Source organism: Panthera pardus, unplaced genomic scaffold (genome assembly GCF_024362965.1).
Source record: "Panthera pardus isolate Hobbes unplaced genomic scaffold, ASM2436296v1 HiC_scaffold_12, whole genome shotgun sequence".
In the NCBI taxonomy this organism is placed as follows: Eukaryota; Metazoa; Chordata; class Mammalia; order Carnivora; family Felidae; genus Panthera; species Panthera pardus.
The window spans coordinates 15,917,074-15,933,724 of NW_026526677.1; the positions used below are offsets into that span (position 1 = coordinate 15,917,074).

The 16,651-nt window shown below is 44.5% G+C and overlaps 1 protein-coding gene across 7 annotated transcripts in view; it reads left to right on the top strand.

Annotated features, from left to right (window-relative positions):
- AGBL2 (AGBL carboxypeptidase 2) overlaps positions 1 to 15,455 on the top strand; it is a 47,121-nt gene extending 31,666 nt beyond the window's left edge. For 3 of the 7 annotated variants that reach the window (XM_019412452.2, XM_019412455.2, XM_019412453.2), the window contains 8 exons: positions 1,465 to 1,591; positions 2,185 to 2,285; positions 3,302 to 3,432; positions 6,930 to 6,996; positions 9,052 to 9,177; positions 9,658 to 9,777; positions 13,106 to 13,195; positions 14,728 to 15,455. In XM_019412452.2, the coding sequence (XP_019267997.2) occupies positions 1,465 to 1,591; positions 2,185 to 2,285; positions 3,302 to 3,432; positions 6,930 to 6,996; positions 9,052 to 9,177; positions 9,658 to 9,777; positions 13,106 to 13,195; positions 14,728 to 14,901 (936 nt within the window). In that variant the 3' untranslated portion in view covers positions 14,902 to 15,455. Of the gene's footprint in view, positions 1 to 1,464; positions 1,592 to 2,184; positions 2,286 to 3,301; positions 3,433 to 6,929; positions 6,997 to 9,051; positions 9,178 to 9,657; positions 9,778 to 13,105; positions 13,201 to 14,390 lie in introns of those variants that run through there. The other 4 variants (XM_019412457.2, XM_019412456.2, XM_019412459.2 and 1 more) reach the window with 4 other exon arrangements.
- Positions 15,456 to 16,651: the final 1,196 nt, after the last annotated feature.

Genomic DNA, 16,651 nt, shown 5'->3' on the forward strand with positions numbered 1-16,651 from the left:
GATCTCTTAGGTTTTGGGTTCGAGCCCCATGTTGGGCTACATGCTGACAGTTCAGAGCCTGCTTGGGATTCTGTCTCTCCCCCCGCCTCTCTGCCACTCACCCACTTGCACTCTTGGTCTTTCTCTCTCTAAATAAATAAGTATTTTTTAAAAAATTAGGGGTGCCTGGGTGGCTCAGTCTTGAGTGTCCGACTTTGGCTCAGGTCATGATCTTGCGGTTCATGGGTTCAAGCCCCACATCGGACTCTGTACTAACAGCTTGGAGCCTGGAGCTTGCTTCAGATTCTGTGTCCCCCTCTCTCTCTGCTCCTCCCCCACTCATGCTCTCTCAAAAAATAAAATAAAAACATTTAAAAAAAAGTTTTTTAATTAAAAAACAAATGACATCCAGAACCCAGTATCTAAAACAATTAAAAACAGAGCTATACTAATTAAAGAGGGATGGCAAGCTTGGAACCTTGCCCATTCTGGCTCCTTCAGTCTTTGTGGCCTCCTTCAGTCTTTGTGGCTTGAGGCTCCTCAGTAGAACCCCTGGATTCCAGGGTGCACCACTTAAAAACCACTAGGTGGTGAAATGCCTTCCCACTGTAAAGCATTTTCAGCAGGATAGGATAGGTCGGGATAGGTGCCAAGTGTACATTACAAACTCCAAGTAAGGAAAAAGGGTTGGGGTGGTCATGAAGGACAAAGGAGGATATTGAACTCCGAGCCAAGAACATTAAGTATGAGGAAGTGAGACAGTTCTAGGCAGATTATAGGGGTGAGGCATACCCAGATCATATATAGAGGATAAACCCAACTGGATCCAAGGGCTCAAGTTGCAGAGGAGTAGAAAATAAATCTTAGAAATGTGGCTAGTGTCTTGAATGCCAAAGTAAGCCAGCATTCCCAAACTGGAGTTCAAAGAACCCTAGTCCTGCAAAATGTCCCTGGAAAGGTAGGGAAGGGAAGGAAGGGTTCACGGGCAATAAGGAACAGAATTTACTCTCTCCCCTTTGGAGACTCACAGTCTACAATAATGAAATGCTTGGGAGAGGGGGTGCCTGGGTGGCTCAGTCGGTTAAGCATCTGACTCTAGGTTTCTGCTCAGGTCATGATCTCGTGGTTTCATGGGTTCAGGCCCCACGTTGGGCTCTGTGCTGGCAGCGTGGAGCCTGCTTGGGATTCTCTGTCTCCCATTCTCTCTGTTCCTCCTCCACTCACGCTCTCTCTGTCTCTCTCAAAATAAAAAAAAAGGTCCTGCACAGGAAGACTGTGTAATTTTGTTAGCCCCTCATCCTCCTGACCAACATGACCATAGCACAAGTTTTCTCCTCTGTAATCCCTTAGAATTATTACTATTTTATGGAACATACTTTAGGAAATAATATATAGACCTCAGGGAAACCATTCTTATATCAATGAGTCATTGGCATCTTACATTTGCCAGTTTATGATTAACAGAGGATTTGGGTTTCTCTTTAGTTCTCTTTTCATAGTTGTAATTTTAAGGTCCAAAAGTGCAAAGAAGGAACAGGACGAGTTGTAATGTGGCGGATGGGAATCCTGAACAGCTACACCATGGAATCTACCTTTGGGGGGTCCACACTGGGTAAGCTGTCTTTTGTATATCATAGGTCAGCATGACAAGGGGAAGCCAAGCAAAGCTCTGAGGACATGAAGTCCTTTTGAATGTTGGGGAGATGATTGACCTAGAGAGTTTTCTTAACTGCACCTTATGCCAAATTTGACTAACCTAAATATGAGTGTGAAATATAACACTTGGTGGGGCAGTATAGCCCCAAATATAATACTTGATGGGGAATCAGGCAGATCTGGGTTTGAATTGCCTCTCCATTTCCAAGGTGTGTAATCCTGGCTCAGTTACTACATTTACTCTTTGAACCTCATTTTTGTTTTAACTGGCAATAAAAGTAATACCTGCATTATAGGTACTACTTAATGCACGTAAAGCCCTTGGCATAGTGCCTACCACAGAGTAAAACTTCAGTAATCATGGCCATCATGATTGCAAATTTTTTCATTGTCAGATTCTTCTGAACCAAACCAGATCTAGAAGGAGAAAGACCCTGTCCAGAAGCACAATATTCTAGAATCAGAGGTGGCGTTTCTAAGGAGCTATTGATAAATTAGATTTGCATTTGCTTATTATTTAGTGAGAAATGTTTATGGATTTTTTTTCAGGCAATAAAAGAGATACTCACTTTACTACTGAGGATCTAAAGTCTCTAGGTTATCATGTTTGTGACACCCTTCTGGATTTCTGTGATCCTGACCGAACCAAGGTAAAAATGGGGTTCAAGAAATGTGGTGGTGCTACTGTGATCAGTTTCACATGGGTCCAAAGTCAGCCTACTGAGATTATAGGTGGTCTTTATTTTCCTCTTAATATCGTTCTGAAGTTTTTATAATCAGTAAAAGAAAGCCCCCAGCCTGCACACTGTCCACAAATAGCAACCTCATAACTCACCAAGAATATAGAAGCCTTCATGCCAACCCTCCTTCAGCACACCTCTCCCTCATTTTGCTTTCCAGAAAAGCAGGAGTTCTTCCCCTTCTCTGAAACTAACCCTGCCCTTTGTGCACCCACCAGCCCCTCAATCCATGGCCTCCCTAAGGTCTTGCCTTATTAATTACCTCCTCCCTTTTCTGTGTCCTCAGTTTTTTCCTCTTCTTACTTCTTTTTTTAGTTTATTTATTTATATATTTTTAATATTTATTTACTTATTGTGTGTGTGAGAGAGAGAGGGGGGGTGGGTCAGAGGGAGAGAGAGAATCCCAAGTAGGCTCCAGGCTGTCAGCACAGAGCCTGTTGGGGGCTCGAACTCACAAACTGTGAGATCATGACCTAAGCCAAAATCGAGAGTTGGACACTTAACCAACTGAGCCACCCAGGTGCCCCTTTAATAAAAAAATATTTAAAGGAGAATCAGCCACAATACGGCCTGTTATATCACATCTGCCATAAGCCAAAATCTGAACAACCCCATTCTAATGTTTCCTTCCTTGCTATTCACAAAAATACAATAAATCAGACCGTTGAATTGTTTAAGAAGTTTGTTATTGTCCATAGCCAGGGAAAAGCACCTAAAGCATGAAATTCACTGATGTTCTGCCCGAGAAACACTTTTACTGCAGCTCATGTAATTTATATGTTAACATGTCCTTAGAAGCAGAGGTTACCACTCACACATCTTTATGTCCCCAGCAATAAATAAAGTGCCTTTCCGCATATGCTTAGTAAATATTTGACATATAAATAAGTGGATAATCAAAAATGTCCTTTTATTGATTTCCACAGTTCATGCAGTGCCTAACAGAGCTTAAAGAGCTCTTACAACAAGAAATCCATAAGAAATTCAATGAGCTTGGACAAGATATGGATTTAGAAGGAAGTTGGAGTGACATCTGCTTGTCTGACATTGAATCCAGGTAATGAAATGAAACTTCATTTCAAACAAAAACCAGAGAGGGGCACCGGAGTGCCTCAGCCAGTTAAATGGCCAGCTCTTGGTTTTGGCTCAGGTCATGATCTCACAATTGTTGGTTTGGAGCTCCGTGCTGACACTGACCACGTGGGAGCCTGCTTGGAATCCTCTCTCTCTCTCTCTCTCTCTCTCTCTCTCTCTCTCTCTCTCCCTCTCTCTGCCCCTCCTATGTACGAGAGCACTCACTCCCTCCCTCAAAAAAAAAAAAAAAAAAAAAACCACAAGGAAAAACCAGACAAGTTCTATTTTTTTATTGTTTTCGTTTGCTCTGTTGTTTCGTTGGTTGAGCCAAAGGTGCAAAATATTGAATAAATCGTAGCGCACTTAAATATATATCATTTCTTCACCAACTACGTATTGAGTGCCTGCTCTTTGACAGCATCTTTTCTAGGTTAGGGAGATGGGCAGGCCGTGCGTGTAGGGCCTTGAGGCAGTTGTAAAGCCTTTGTCTTTTACTCCAAGGGAGACGGAAAGCTTTTGGAAAGTTTTAAATAGAGAAGTGTCGTGTTCTGACTTGGGTTTTAGTTTCAGTGGGAATACCCTGGCTGCTATGTGGAAAATAGATTGTAGAGAGGAAAGGTGTAAGCAGGAACATGCATTTGGAGGCTCTTGCAATAATACAGGTAAATGCAGGTGGTGGTCTAGACATGAGTAGTTGTAGTGGTTGGGGGTGTATGAATTGGTTGGATTCTGGATATATTTTGAAGTTTCAAACATTAGGATTTTCTTATGGATGAGATATGGAGCATGAAAGAAAGAGAATGAGTCCATAATTGATTGGATGGAGTTGCCTTTTAAGTGAGATGGGAAAGATTAAGGTGGTGGAGAAGTTTAGGGGAGCGGTGAAGGTCAGGAGGCTAGTGTTGGGCATGTTCAGTCTGAGACGTCTATTAGGCATCTAAATGGAGATATTAAATAGGCAGTTGAATATATGAGTGTGTAGTTCGCTGGAGACGTCAAATAGAGTCATCATTGGATAGATGATGTTTAAACCTTAAGACTAGGTGAGATCCCAAGGGAGTACGTGCAGCTCGAGTAAATAGGAGGTCCAAGTCTAAGCAGGGTACACAGTGCACAGGTCACAAAGATAGGGAGAATCCAGCAAATGAGGTAGAAAGACCAGGACCCTACAATGGCTGACAGGCTATAGGATCTAGGCACCTGACACCTTATAACCTCCACCCTCACCCTTTCACACACCTCTCTCTGTGGCTACACTGGCCTCATTCTTCTTCAGACTTGCCAGGCCCTCTTCTGCCCCAGGGCCTTTACACTAGCAGTCCCAGCTGCCTAGAATGCTCTTCCCGCAGATACCTACATGGCTCATTCCTTCACCTCCTTCCAGTCTTTGTTTAAATGTAAAATTTGTCAATGTGGCCTACCCTCATTACTCTAATGCTGCCACTTGCTCCCCTGCCTTTGCCCTCCTGCCACTATTCCCTATCTCCCTGAGGTACTCTACTTTTTTTCCATAGCATGTTATCACCTTCTGTCTGTCTTAGGTCATTTACATCTCTATTGTGTTTATTATGTATTATCTGTTTCCTCCTATTGGATGTAGGTCCCACAAGGTCAGAGATCTTTATTTTGTTCACCTCTGTATCTCATGTGCAGAGTACCCGGCACATAGGGAGAGCTCAATAAATATTTGTTGAATTAATTTAGTTTGTAAGGTCTCAGCCCCACACTCATAATCTCTTCAACTATTTTAGGAAGCCTACCAGGTGGGTGAGTATCTGACAGGTGGGCAGGAACACCTTCTACTCCAGCTTACTGGCCAAGGTGCCTCATACCCATCCCAGCTGCCCTCAGTCAGAAGATTTCTGGGCTGGACATGACAGAGGCTGCGCTGTAGACTGTGGTGGACAGTTGAAGGCTCTCCTTCCTACTCTCTGTGGACATAGAGTTGACATCTGGGCCCTAAAGCAGTTCTGCTGGCTGAGTCTCCCAAATGTGTCCTTAGGAACCTCAAGTCAGACCATCAGGCCAGGCAGTGTGCCCCATTCACCATGTTGCCTCTTCCACTCTTCCAGAATTCTTTGCCTTGCTCTCCAGGACCACTGCATGAACCACTCTTCATCTCAGCCTCAAAAACAAAATGCCCCTGCATGTCAACCTCTTGGTACCGAGCCCGGGGGGAGTCCACTCCGAAACAGGGAGACTGCATCCTAGCTGGCTTAGCAGGGACACATTTAGTTAAGATACATTTAGTTAAGAATTATTGAAACCATTTTGCCGGCATCTGAACAGGAAGCCAGCTATCACGGGCCTCCATGGGTCTCCACCTCTCCATTCTCACCATTACCCAGAAAAGCAGACTGCGAGTGTCCAAGCCCAGTTTGAGTGTGCCCTGTGTGTGCACGTCATGGTTTTCAACATTTTCCGTGGCATGCCGCATCTAATGTTTTTATCCCGTTGACTAATAGTTTTCCGTTATCTCCAAAAGGGACTTCAGAGACTGTTATCCAGTAGTGACCTCAAAGGCTATTCCTCAGACTAGAAAAGCCTTTTGAGAACAGGGAATTGGGAATTAGATCTGAGAAGAGAGGGTGTTCTTCCCGCTGTCTTACCGTGGGGTTCCTCATTGTGGACTGAAGGGAGGGAGGTGGAGCATGAACAGGATGAAAGGCCTGAGCAAAAGAATGGTTTGAAATGCTCTTTTCCCAGGAGATCTGAGTTTTGTGCCTAAGACACTTTTTTGTACATGGAGGCCATGTTCTAGAGCCCAGCTCTGGCTTCTGGCCACCCACACCCCGGGAGAGGGGGATGTATAATGGGACACTTAAACAATGGACACGATGAAGGACACAGGGATGGAGAATCCAAGTGCTCATTCATCCTAGCCCTTGAAGGAAGGGGGAGCTGGCCCTCTGTGGGGGAAGACTTCAGATCCGTCTGGACCTGCATCCACAACTTTTGAAGTGGGAATTGAGATAATAAAAGTAATATTCCTGTAGGTAATAACCTACAGATTCCTTGTTATCAAATATGTTTATGTATATATTCAACGCAGTTTTAAAGAGTACCCGGGAGGCTCCTTGCTCTCTGAACTGGACCTGGCCAGACAGGAATGAATGAAACAAGCCCCGCTTTCAAACAAATCATAGTCTGTTATTCTCTAGAGCTGCACAGCGTCCCACAGTCACTGCCACGGGCAGCTTTGCCCACCTGGCCAGTACTTACTTTGCCACATGGATTACAGACTCCTTGGGGCCAAGGGCTTGGTCATGCTCATCATGCTCGATGCCCTGCCTGGCACGTAGTAGGTGTTCAGAATGAATGAATGAATGTGCTTGTCCGGAATTGCTGGTCATCGAAATGCAGGCACTGGGAGCAAATAGCGGACTGGATATTCTACTCCCACGCTGCCAGTCTGGTAAATGTATATGTCCTAGACATTAATAACAGGCATCTCCCTTTCTTCTTTCCTTCTGGAAACAGCACCAGTGGTTCTGATAGTTCCCTCTCAGATGGTCTCCCTGTTCACCTACTGAACGTAGCAGATGAGGTAAGATTATCAGACTCTTCCACTCAGGAAGTAGCAGCCTTAAGGAAAGCATGAGTCTCCTGGATAATTTGGTGGAATTTTCCAACTATCCTAGAATCTATAGAAAATATAGCAATAGCATCCTAACTGGTTACCCTGCCCTGGAGTCTTTCATTTTGTCCTTTATCACTTTCCTTTTATTTATTTATTTAAATGTTTTATTTATTTTTGAGAGAGAGAGAGAGAGAGAGCAAGGGAGGGGCAGAGAGAGAGAGGGAGACACAGAATCCAAAGCAGGCTCCAGGCTCTGAGCTGTCAGCAGAAAGCCCGATGTGGGGCTCAAACTCACGAATCTTGAAATCATGACCTGAGCCAAAGTCGGTTGCTTAACTAACTGAGCCACCCAGGTGCCCCTATTTATTTGTTTTTAATAACTTTCCTTTTAAAATCTAGGAGAAAAAATGTGAAGACTCTATGTTGACTACAAAGTCAACAAAATTTTTTAAAAAGTTTAAAACTGAAAAGCATCTTTTTTTAAAAATTGTTTTTACTCTTGAGAGAGAGAGACAGAGTACGAGTGGGAGAGGGGTAGAGAGAGAGAGAGAGAGAGAGAGAGAGAGAGAGAGAGAGAGAGGATACACAGAATCGGAAGTGGGCTCCAGGCTCCAAGCCATCAGAACAGAGCCCGACATAGGGTTTGAACTCAGGAACCATGAGATCATGACTTGAGCCAAAGTCGGACATTTATCCAACTGAGCCACCTAGGTGCCCCTAAAAATGAAAACATCTTAAGAGATAGAGGTTGTCTCTTGATCTTGGGGTTCAAGCCCCATATTGGGTGTAGAGTTTACCTAAAAAAACAAAAACAAAACTATTTCAAGAGATAGAGGTTGTTAAAAAGACCCATACTTTAAAAGAAAAAAGTGTTTCTTTTTTTAAGTTTATTTTATTTATTTTGAGAAAGAGAGAAGGAGAGAGGAAGAACATAAGCAGGGGAAGGGCAGAGAGAAGGGGAGGGAGAGAATCCCACGCAGGGTCTGCACTGTCAGCTTGAGCCCGAGTCGGGGCTTGATCCCATGAGCCGTGAGATCATAAGCTGAGCCAAAATCAAGAGTCAGATGCTTAACCAATTAAGCTAGCCAGGTGCCCCAAAAAAGTGTTTTTTTATTCATATAGTTTTAGATAGTTTTTTATACTTCCATGTATTAAATTTTCTTTGCCCCATCTCATTCACAGATCTTATTACATAGATGATATATTTGTTGTGGTTCATTATGCACATAATTTCATAGTTGCATTAATAAATACCTCCATCATACAAGGCGCCTGGGTGGCTCAGTCAGTTGAGTGTCCATCTCTAGATTTCAGCCTCGGTCATGATCCCAAGGTCGTGGGATTGAGCTCCACGTCAGGCTCCGTACTGAGCTTGGGATCTGCTTGCTTAAGATTCTCTCTCTCTCCTCCTCTGCCCCTTTATCCTACTCACTCTCTCTCAAAAAAAAAAAAAAAAAAAAAAAAAAAAAAAAAAGGGAAGAAGAAGAAATAACTCTCTCATAGGGTGAGATTAAGGCTGTGTCAGATGGAGCCTGCCAAATCAGACTGGACCCTATAATTTTTTCAGCTGCATTTACAACATCGATATAAGCGTCGCCACTCAACAGGTCCCTGGAAAATCAGTCCTGAGCTTCACTTGCTTAATTATTAAAGCCACCTTGTGTAACAGCCAAACTGACTCTTAACTACACACCCAATATCAGTATTGTCTGTACCTGACATTATTGCCATAAGTAATCTGGTTTCATATTGTAAAGCACAGATATTTGGATATTGATATAGGTGTCCCTTTGGCAGCATACCTGCAATAGTGGGATTTGGGGGTGTTAAATGGGGAGCGGACTCTGGTAACAAGGCAACTGAACTGTTTGTCCCCCGAGCCAGCAGCAGTTGGGCACCCGTGAGGGCCCACGTCCCGGGGCAGCTCTCCTGTCTTGAGTGTTGTGTAAAAGAGTGCTGCACGCAGGTGGTCATTGCCTCCGGAATCCTCAACGACTAGGTTCTCTGTGCTTTTTGGAACAGTTGAATCAAAAGAAGAAGATGTATAAGAAGAAAAAAAAGAAGCTGCTTCAGACTAGGAAACAGCGAAATGAACAGTATCAGAAAAATAATTGGATGCAGGAGTTAAAGTTAACAGAAGATGCCCTGGTAAGAAGGCTCTGTTGCCTACTTCTGTGGTCTGGTTAAAGAGAATTCCAGAGCGGGAGCAGGACAGGGGGTTAACGTTTACTCTCAACCAGAAGGGGAATGGGGAATGGGGTAGAGGGAAGCTATTTTGAGTTCAGAGCTCTTCCATGGGTCCTCTGGACATCTCTGAGCAGATTTCCACCCTGGCCCCTGCACTACCCTCTGCCATGGCACTCTGGTCTGGATTTTGGCCATGTCTGGATTTCCAGAAGAAACGGGGGTGCTGGAGAAGTGGTGGCTGGAGCTAGCCCAGGGTTGCTGCGTGGCGGAGGTGTCAGGCCTCGTCCAGGCTGGCTCCTTCCCAGTCGTCTCCCAGCGGCCATTGTTTCCTAAAGATGAAAATGCTTTCCGATGTGGGCATTTTACTGTTGGGTGGATCGGGTCGATTATAAGTAGATTAATTGCAATGGATCAATTGAAAAATATTCTCTTTGCACTCAGTCCTTCCAGGAAAGGGCAGGGTTTGCTTCTTCTACCCTGCAAAAACAGCCTACCTTTTTCAGAAATTCAGAGAATGCCAGTTCTTCAGCGATGAGAAATGAAAAACCAAGGTTGAATGAGGTAGTAGTTTTGCCTGACCTTTTTTTTTTTTTTTAACTTCCACATGGAGAATGTGTCAAAACTTTTAACTCCTACACAGAGCGCCTGAGTGGCCCATTTGGTTAAACGCCTGACTCTTGATTTTGGCTTAAGTCATGAACTCACAGTTCATGAGATCGAGCCCCGAGTGGGGCTCTGGGCTCACAGTGGGGAGCCCGCTTGGGATTCTCTCTCCTTCTCCCTCTCTCTGCCCTTCCCACTCTGTCTCTCTCTTGCTTGCTCTCAAAATAAATAAACGTTAAAAAAAACACTTTTGGGGGGTAATATATTTAAAGTGTACAATGTGATATTTGATATCTGTACACACTGTGAGAAGGTTCCCACCACTTCACATAGTTACCATTTTTTTTCTTTAATAACTGAAAGTTTATGGTCTTTTACCATCTTCTGCCTATTCCCTCCACTCCCCAGCAACCACCATTCTACTCTCTGTTTCTATGAGTTTGACCTTTTTTTTTTCGGTTCCACACGTAAGTGATACCAGGCAGTGTTTGTCTTTTTCTGTCTGGCTTATTTCACTCAGCGCGATGCCCTCTAATTTCATCCATGTTGTCACAGATGGCAGGATTTCCTTCTTTTTTAAGACTGAATAATATTATTTGCAAATATTTTCTCATTCCATAGGTTTCCTTCTGATTTTGTTTTTTTTTTAGGTTCAAAAAAAATTTTTTTAAGTAATCTCTACCCCCAACATAGAGTTTAAACTCACAACACTGAGATCAAGGTTCACACGCTCTACCGATTGAGCCAGCCAGGTGCCCCTGCCTTCTGATTTTATTGATGATTTGCCGTGCAGAAGCTTTTTAGTTTGCTCTAGTCCCACTTGTTTATTTTTGCTTTGGGGATCAAATCCAAAAAATCATTGCCTAAACCATTGTCGAGAAGCCTACCTCCTGTGTTTTCTTCTAGGAGTTTGACGGTTTCAGGTCTTAAGTATAACTCTTTAACCCATTTTGAGTTGACTTTCATGTATGATACAAGATAGGGGTACAGTTTCATTATTTTGCATGTGGACATCTAGTTTTTCCAATACTGTTTATTGAAGAGACCATTTTTCCCTGTTGTAAATGCTTGGCTCTTTTGTAAAAAATTAATGCACCATATATTCATGAGTTTATTTCTGAGCTCTCTATTCTGTTCCATCTTTGACTCTTTGTTGTAGATTCTCTGATTTTTCCAATTAGCACATCTGTCCCACAGGCTGAAGAATACAATAGCCCCCTATGTCACTCTTCCCTGTCAATGCCACCAGGAGCAGGGAAACATTAAAATCAGTGGGGACATTGACACTGCTTTGGAGTAGACACCACTGAAGTCTGACGACGGATATTGGTGGTTTGTGATTTTTTTACCCAGAGCATAAGAACAGGTGGTTTCATCATCTGTCTACCCCTGCAGTCAACAAATTGTACTGTGTGACCCCACATGCCACACGCTCTCCTGTGTGCTGGGAATGCAACATCGAACAAAACACCATCTCTGCCTTAGGGACCTTAGAGTCTACTGGGGATTTGAACAGAGAAGCAGGAAATTACATCACAGAGTAGGATGCAGAAGGAGCACAGAGGAAAGGCACCCAATCATTTTTTTAGTACTTTGGAATTATGTACCTATAAAATACTTGTGTTTTTTGGGGGGCGCCTGGGTGGCTCAGTCGGTTGAGCGTCCGACTTCAGTTCGGGTCATGATCTCGTGGTCAGTGAGTTCGAGACCCGCGTCGGGCTCTGTGCTGACAGCTCAGAGCCTGGAGCCTGCTTCTGATTTTGTGTCTCCCTCTTTCTCTGCCCCTCCCCCACTCATGCTCTGTCTCTCTCACTCTCAAAAATGAATAAATGTTGAAAAAAATTTTTTAAAAAATGTGTTTTTGATGTATAAAAACAAGTTTTGGTGGGGTGCTTGCCTGGCTCAGTCAGAACAGCATGCAACTCTTGATCTTGGTATCATGAGTTTAAGCCCCACGTTGGGTATAGGGATTACTTAAATAATAAACTTTAAAAAAAGTAAAAATAAAAAAATAAGGGCCGCCTGGGTGGCTCAGTCAGTTGGGCATCTGACTCTTGATTTCAGCTCAAGTCATGATTTCATAATTGGTGAGATCGAGCCCTGCGTGGGGCTCAGCGCTGACACTGCAGAACCTGCTTGGGAGTCTCTCTCTCTCTCTCTCTCTCTCTCCCTCCCCTTCTCTCTGTTCCTCTCCTGCTCACACAAATGCTCTCTCGCAAAATAAATAAACGTTTAAAAATTTAAAAAATAAATAAGTTTTCATATAATAGTATACAAGTCTTAGTAGACAGGGTGCAAAATAGGCCCTTTTCCTGCAGAATGCTACCCTGTGTTTAACAGTGACATAATGAGGTCTCACTCTGTCACACCAAAGAACCCCCACCGAGCTGGCTCTGTTAGGCATGGAGGGCAATTTGGTGTCTGGTGTGACAGTGGCAAGATCACAGCTTTCAAGTCCCTCTTTTTTTTTTTTTTAAACTTTTTTTTTTTTTTTAACGTTTTTTATTTATTTTTGAGACAGAGAGAGACAGAGCATGAACAGGGGAGGGGCAGAGAGAGAGGGAGACACAGAATCGGAAGCAGGCTCCAGGCTCTGAGCCATCAGCCCAGAGCCCGACATGGGGCTCGAACTCACGGACCGCGAGATCGTGACCTGAGCCGAAGTCGGACGCCCAACCGACTGAGCCACCCAGGCGCCCCTCAAGTCCCTCTTGAGTTCAAATTCCAGCCTTACTGTCACTTTCCTTGAGTTACTGAACCACCCTGGGACTCAGTTTCTGCCTCTAAAATATTGGAGTAATAATCTCCACATCATAAATGTTGAGAAAAGTAGATGTGAAACTGTGTAAAATGCCTGGCATCTGGTAGGCAGTCCATAAATAAGTAGTTTCCTTCTTTTCTTTGAATTATTGTTCATTTGTGTCTTGACTCTCTTTCCGTGTTACAGCATTGTAATGAATTAACATGTGTGAATAAAAAAACACCTAGTGTAGGGGCGCCTGGGTGGTTCAGTTGGTTGAACATCTGACTCTTGATTTCAGCTCAGATCATGATCTCATGGTTTGTGGGTTCGAGCCCTACATTGGGCTCTGTGATGACAGTGTGGAGCATGCTTAAGACCCTCTCCCCCTCTCTCTCTGCCCCTCCCCTGCTCTGCTCTCTCTCTCTCTCTCTCAAAAATAAATAAACATTAGAAAAAAATTTTTAAATGCTATTCAATGTATATTCTATATAATCACACTCGTGCAAGTGGAAAATGTAGTGAGAAAGTGTTCATCTATTTCAGTCACGGTTACATGGAAGAGACAAGGGCACCTCGCTGGACCCATCGAAAATGCCCTCCTTGATTCTGACTAAGAATAAAGAGAGAATGCAGGTATGTCACTAATCTATATATACACACCTATACGCCAGCAATTAATTTGACTTGGTTTTCAAGTGCCTTGTGTGATCCGGGGGGGTGGTGATCCATGGTGCACAGTTCACCTCCTAGGGTTGGTGTTGCTCGGGGCCCGGCTGAGGCGTTTTGCCCCCGCGCAGCTACTGAGCCCCTGGCCACCAGGGGGCGCAGCCCACGAGGCACCCCAGGATAGGAGGAATCCCTCCCCGCTAGAGCTCAAAGCTTGCCGTGGAGAATTTAGTTTTATTTCAACAAACATTCGTTCGGCGGCTATTCTTTTGTAACTCCATGGCAGCATTTCAGGTGAAACAGCGATAGTGAATAACGCATTGGTTCTCAGCCCTAGGAGATGGTAACTACAAACCCGGGCGCCGCCCTCAGTCTCAGTCGTGAGGTGTGCCTCCCGGCCAGTGTTACCAGTGATCGTTCGATACCGAGGATTGTGAATGGTTTCCTTTTTGAAAGGACTAAGTTAGAACGAGTTCATCGTTATCCCCTAATAACATCTCTCTTGCTCATTTGCACTGGCATATTCCTTCCTGAGAAGGAGGAAAAAGAAGTGGAGAAACAGCTAGTAAGCCGAGAGCTCTGGGTATGTCTCTGGGCGGGTGCTGCTCACGTGTGCCCGCGGCGAACAGCGTGAGCACCGCTGGAGTAACGTGGGCAAACCAGAGAGAATGGACGGCTCTCCCAGGGTGACGTCCCTGCTGGCTTCCCAAGGCTGCTGTTCGGGACTTCTCAGGTTGGCGCTCCCGGGTAGCCATCAGTAGCTTATGGAGAGTCTAGGAGGGGCAGGGCCCCTTGAGGACTGTAAGACATAATCCCTCCCTTCAGTCCGCCATCCTCCGGGAGGATGAAGTCCAACCCCCGTGGCCTAACAGAACCGGGACAGCAGTGGGAAGAGAGGTACAGGTGGATCAAATCAGAGAGGATTTCGGTCCTGACAGGCAGATGAGCCACGAACTGCCCCCTCTCGTCTTCAGCATTCGCTCAGGACGTCGCCAGGTTGCTCACACCTTATCCCACAGCTGAAACCTGCTAATTGGACAATAACACGTAACGGGGGATTCCGTTAAACCCAGATGGCGGGTGAATGCCATCCAGACCTCTACCTTCCTTTTCTTACAATTTCTGGTGGAACGTTTCTCTAACGTGGGTGTTTAACTTGCAGGTATAGGTAAGCAGAAGTGAAAACAATGGGGCAGCCTCCACCTTGAAAGACTTTCTTCCCTCTGTGTAATGTCTCTAGACAGCTTATGAAATGTAGTCGTTGAACTCAGGGCAATTAAAATATTGCCCACGGACCAACCCTTCTTCGGCTCTCTGAAGGATTAGGGCAAATGCTTGATTCCTCTGTGCTCTGGAACAACATCAATGACTGTACTTCGGCATTTGGGGAGAAACGCAAATACTTCTCACTAACTCCTCGTTAAACCAACCCCGACCCTAACTATAACTTCAGAAATCGCAACATAAAGTGATTCAACTTTTATATCTTGTTTGCCCAGACTGAGAAGCCAAGATCCACAGTGTCGTGCTCTCCCAAGAGAAGCACAAACTCCAGCCAAGAGCCAGCTCCAGATATGAAGTCACACTGGTCCAGGAACAGATATCCTGCCACAAAGAGAGGCCGCGCCGCCATGACGGTTTACCCCTCCTTGCACATATACACGTACCCATAGGGGGCCTTGGCCACACAGGAGCGTCATTGGCAGTGGGGCTAGACACGTAATGAGGGGAGTTGCGTGACTTGGGGTACACTGCGTTGCGTGCTCATGGTGCACTGACCTTACGCTGTGTGCTTACATTGCATGCATGCCCTCGGGACTCATACCTCATGAATCACGTTTTTTTTTATAAAGTGAAATTATATTATGATGTATACAAAAGCTTCCTTTATCAGAAATTGAGGTGTGTGTTCATGAACCCACAGCACAGATATACCTCATTCTAACCAATAGATAGTCTTTCTAAAATTATGTGCAAATTAACTTTAAGAGCTCAAATTCTGTTTTAAACCTATTCTGGGAGTGTGCTGTGTTTAAAAAGTCTTGCGTCAAAGCTTTCTAGCAATGAATGGTCAGACTGTGATTATCAGATTGGCTCATGGTAGCTCATTGGCTCATACCACACAGAGAGAACAATTCGTGTATTCGCCAGTTTAGTCTTACATCTATTATGTTCAACACGGTTACGTATGTTTTTTAACCCATTGATTAAAATTCTTTCTCTCTAACCAGTTGTTTCCTTTGATTGATCGACTGCATAACCTTTTTTTTAACGTTTATTTATTTTTGAGACAGAGAGAGACAGAGCATGAACGGGGGAGGGTCAGAGAGAGGGAGACACAATCTGAAACAGGCTCCAGGCTCTGAGCTGTCAGCACAGAGCCCGACGCGGGGCTCGAACTCACGGAATGTGAGATCATGACCTGAGCCGAAGTCGAATGCTTAACCTACTGAGCCACCCAGGCGCCCCTTCGATCGACTGCATAACCTTAAGTGAACAGGTGTTTTATATTTTAGATCTCTCGTGAGCACTGAGCACAGTCAGCGGACTATAGCCTGTCATGTTAACAGGCTGGAGTCGTGTTGAAGAAGGGCCACTCTGGCTCATGCCAGGCCTCCTGCTCTGACTTTCCCCTCTTCCTGTCACATTGGATTGAAAGTTTCCTGGTGTGTTTTTCACGATCGCCTGTAAACTCCTTCAGCCTCCACCCCTACCTGGATGACTAATGATTAGGACAACATGGCAACACAAATTTTATTACAATTCCAGTATCTGTGCCTTTTTAAAAAGTTAATAGACTTGGGGCGCCTGGGTGGCTCAATCGGTTGGGTGTTTGACTTCGGTTCAGGTCATGATCTCGCAGCTGGTGGGTTCGTGCCCCACGTCAGGCTCTGTGCTGGCAGCTCTGAGCCTGGAGCCTGCTTCTGACTCTGTATCTCCCTCTCTCTCTCTGACCCTTCCCCACTCATACTCTGTCTCTCCGTCTCTTAAAAATAAACATTAAAAAAATTATAAATAAATAAATAAATAAATAAATAAATAAAATTAATAGACTTTATTTTGAGAACAGTTTTAGATTTACAGAGAAACTGAGGAGAGAGTACAGAGAGTTCCCCTATATTACCCACCCTTCCACCCTCCACATACACGGTGTGTCATTTAAAAAAATCTTTTTAATATTTTGAGAGAGAGCATGTGCACATGAACAGAGGAGGGGCAAAGAGAGGGGAGAGAGAGAATATCAAGCAGGCTCCACACTATCAGCATGGAGCGCGACGTGGGGTTTGATCTCACAAGCATGAGATCCTGACTTGAGCTGAAATTGAGTTGGACGCTAAACCGACTGAGCCACCCAGGTGTCTCTATGTGAGTCTTTTTAAAGGGAATATCTGCTCGAGCTCTTTTTCATTTGTTTGTTTGGTT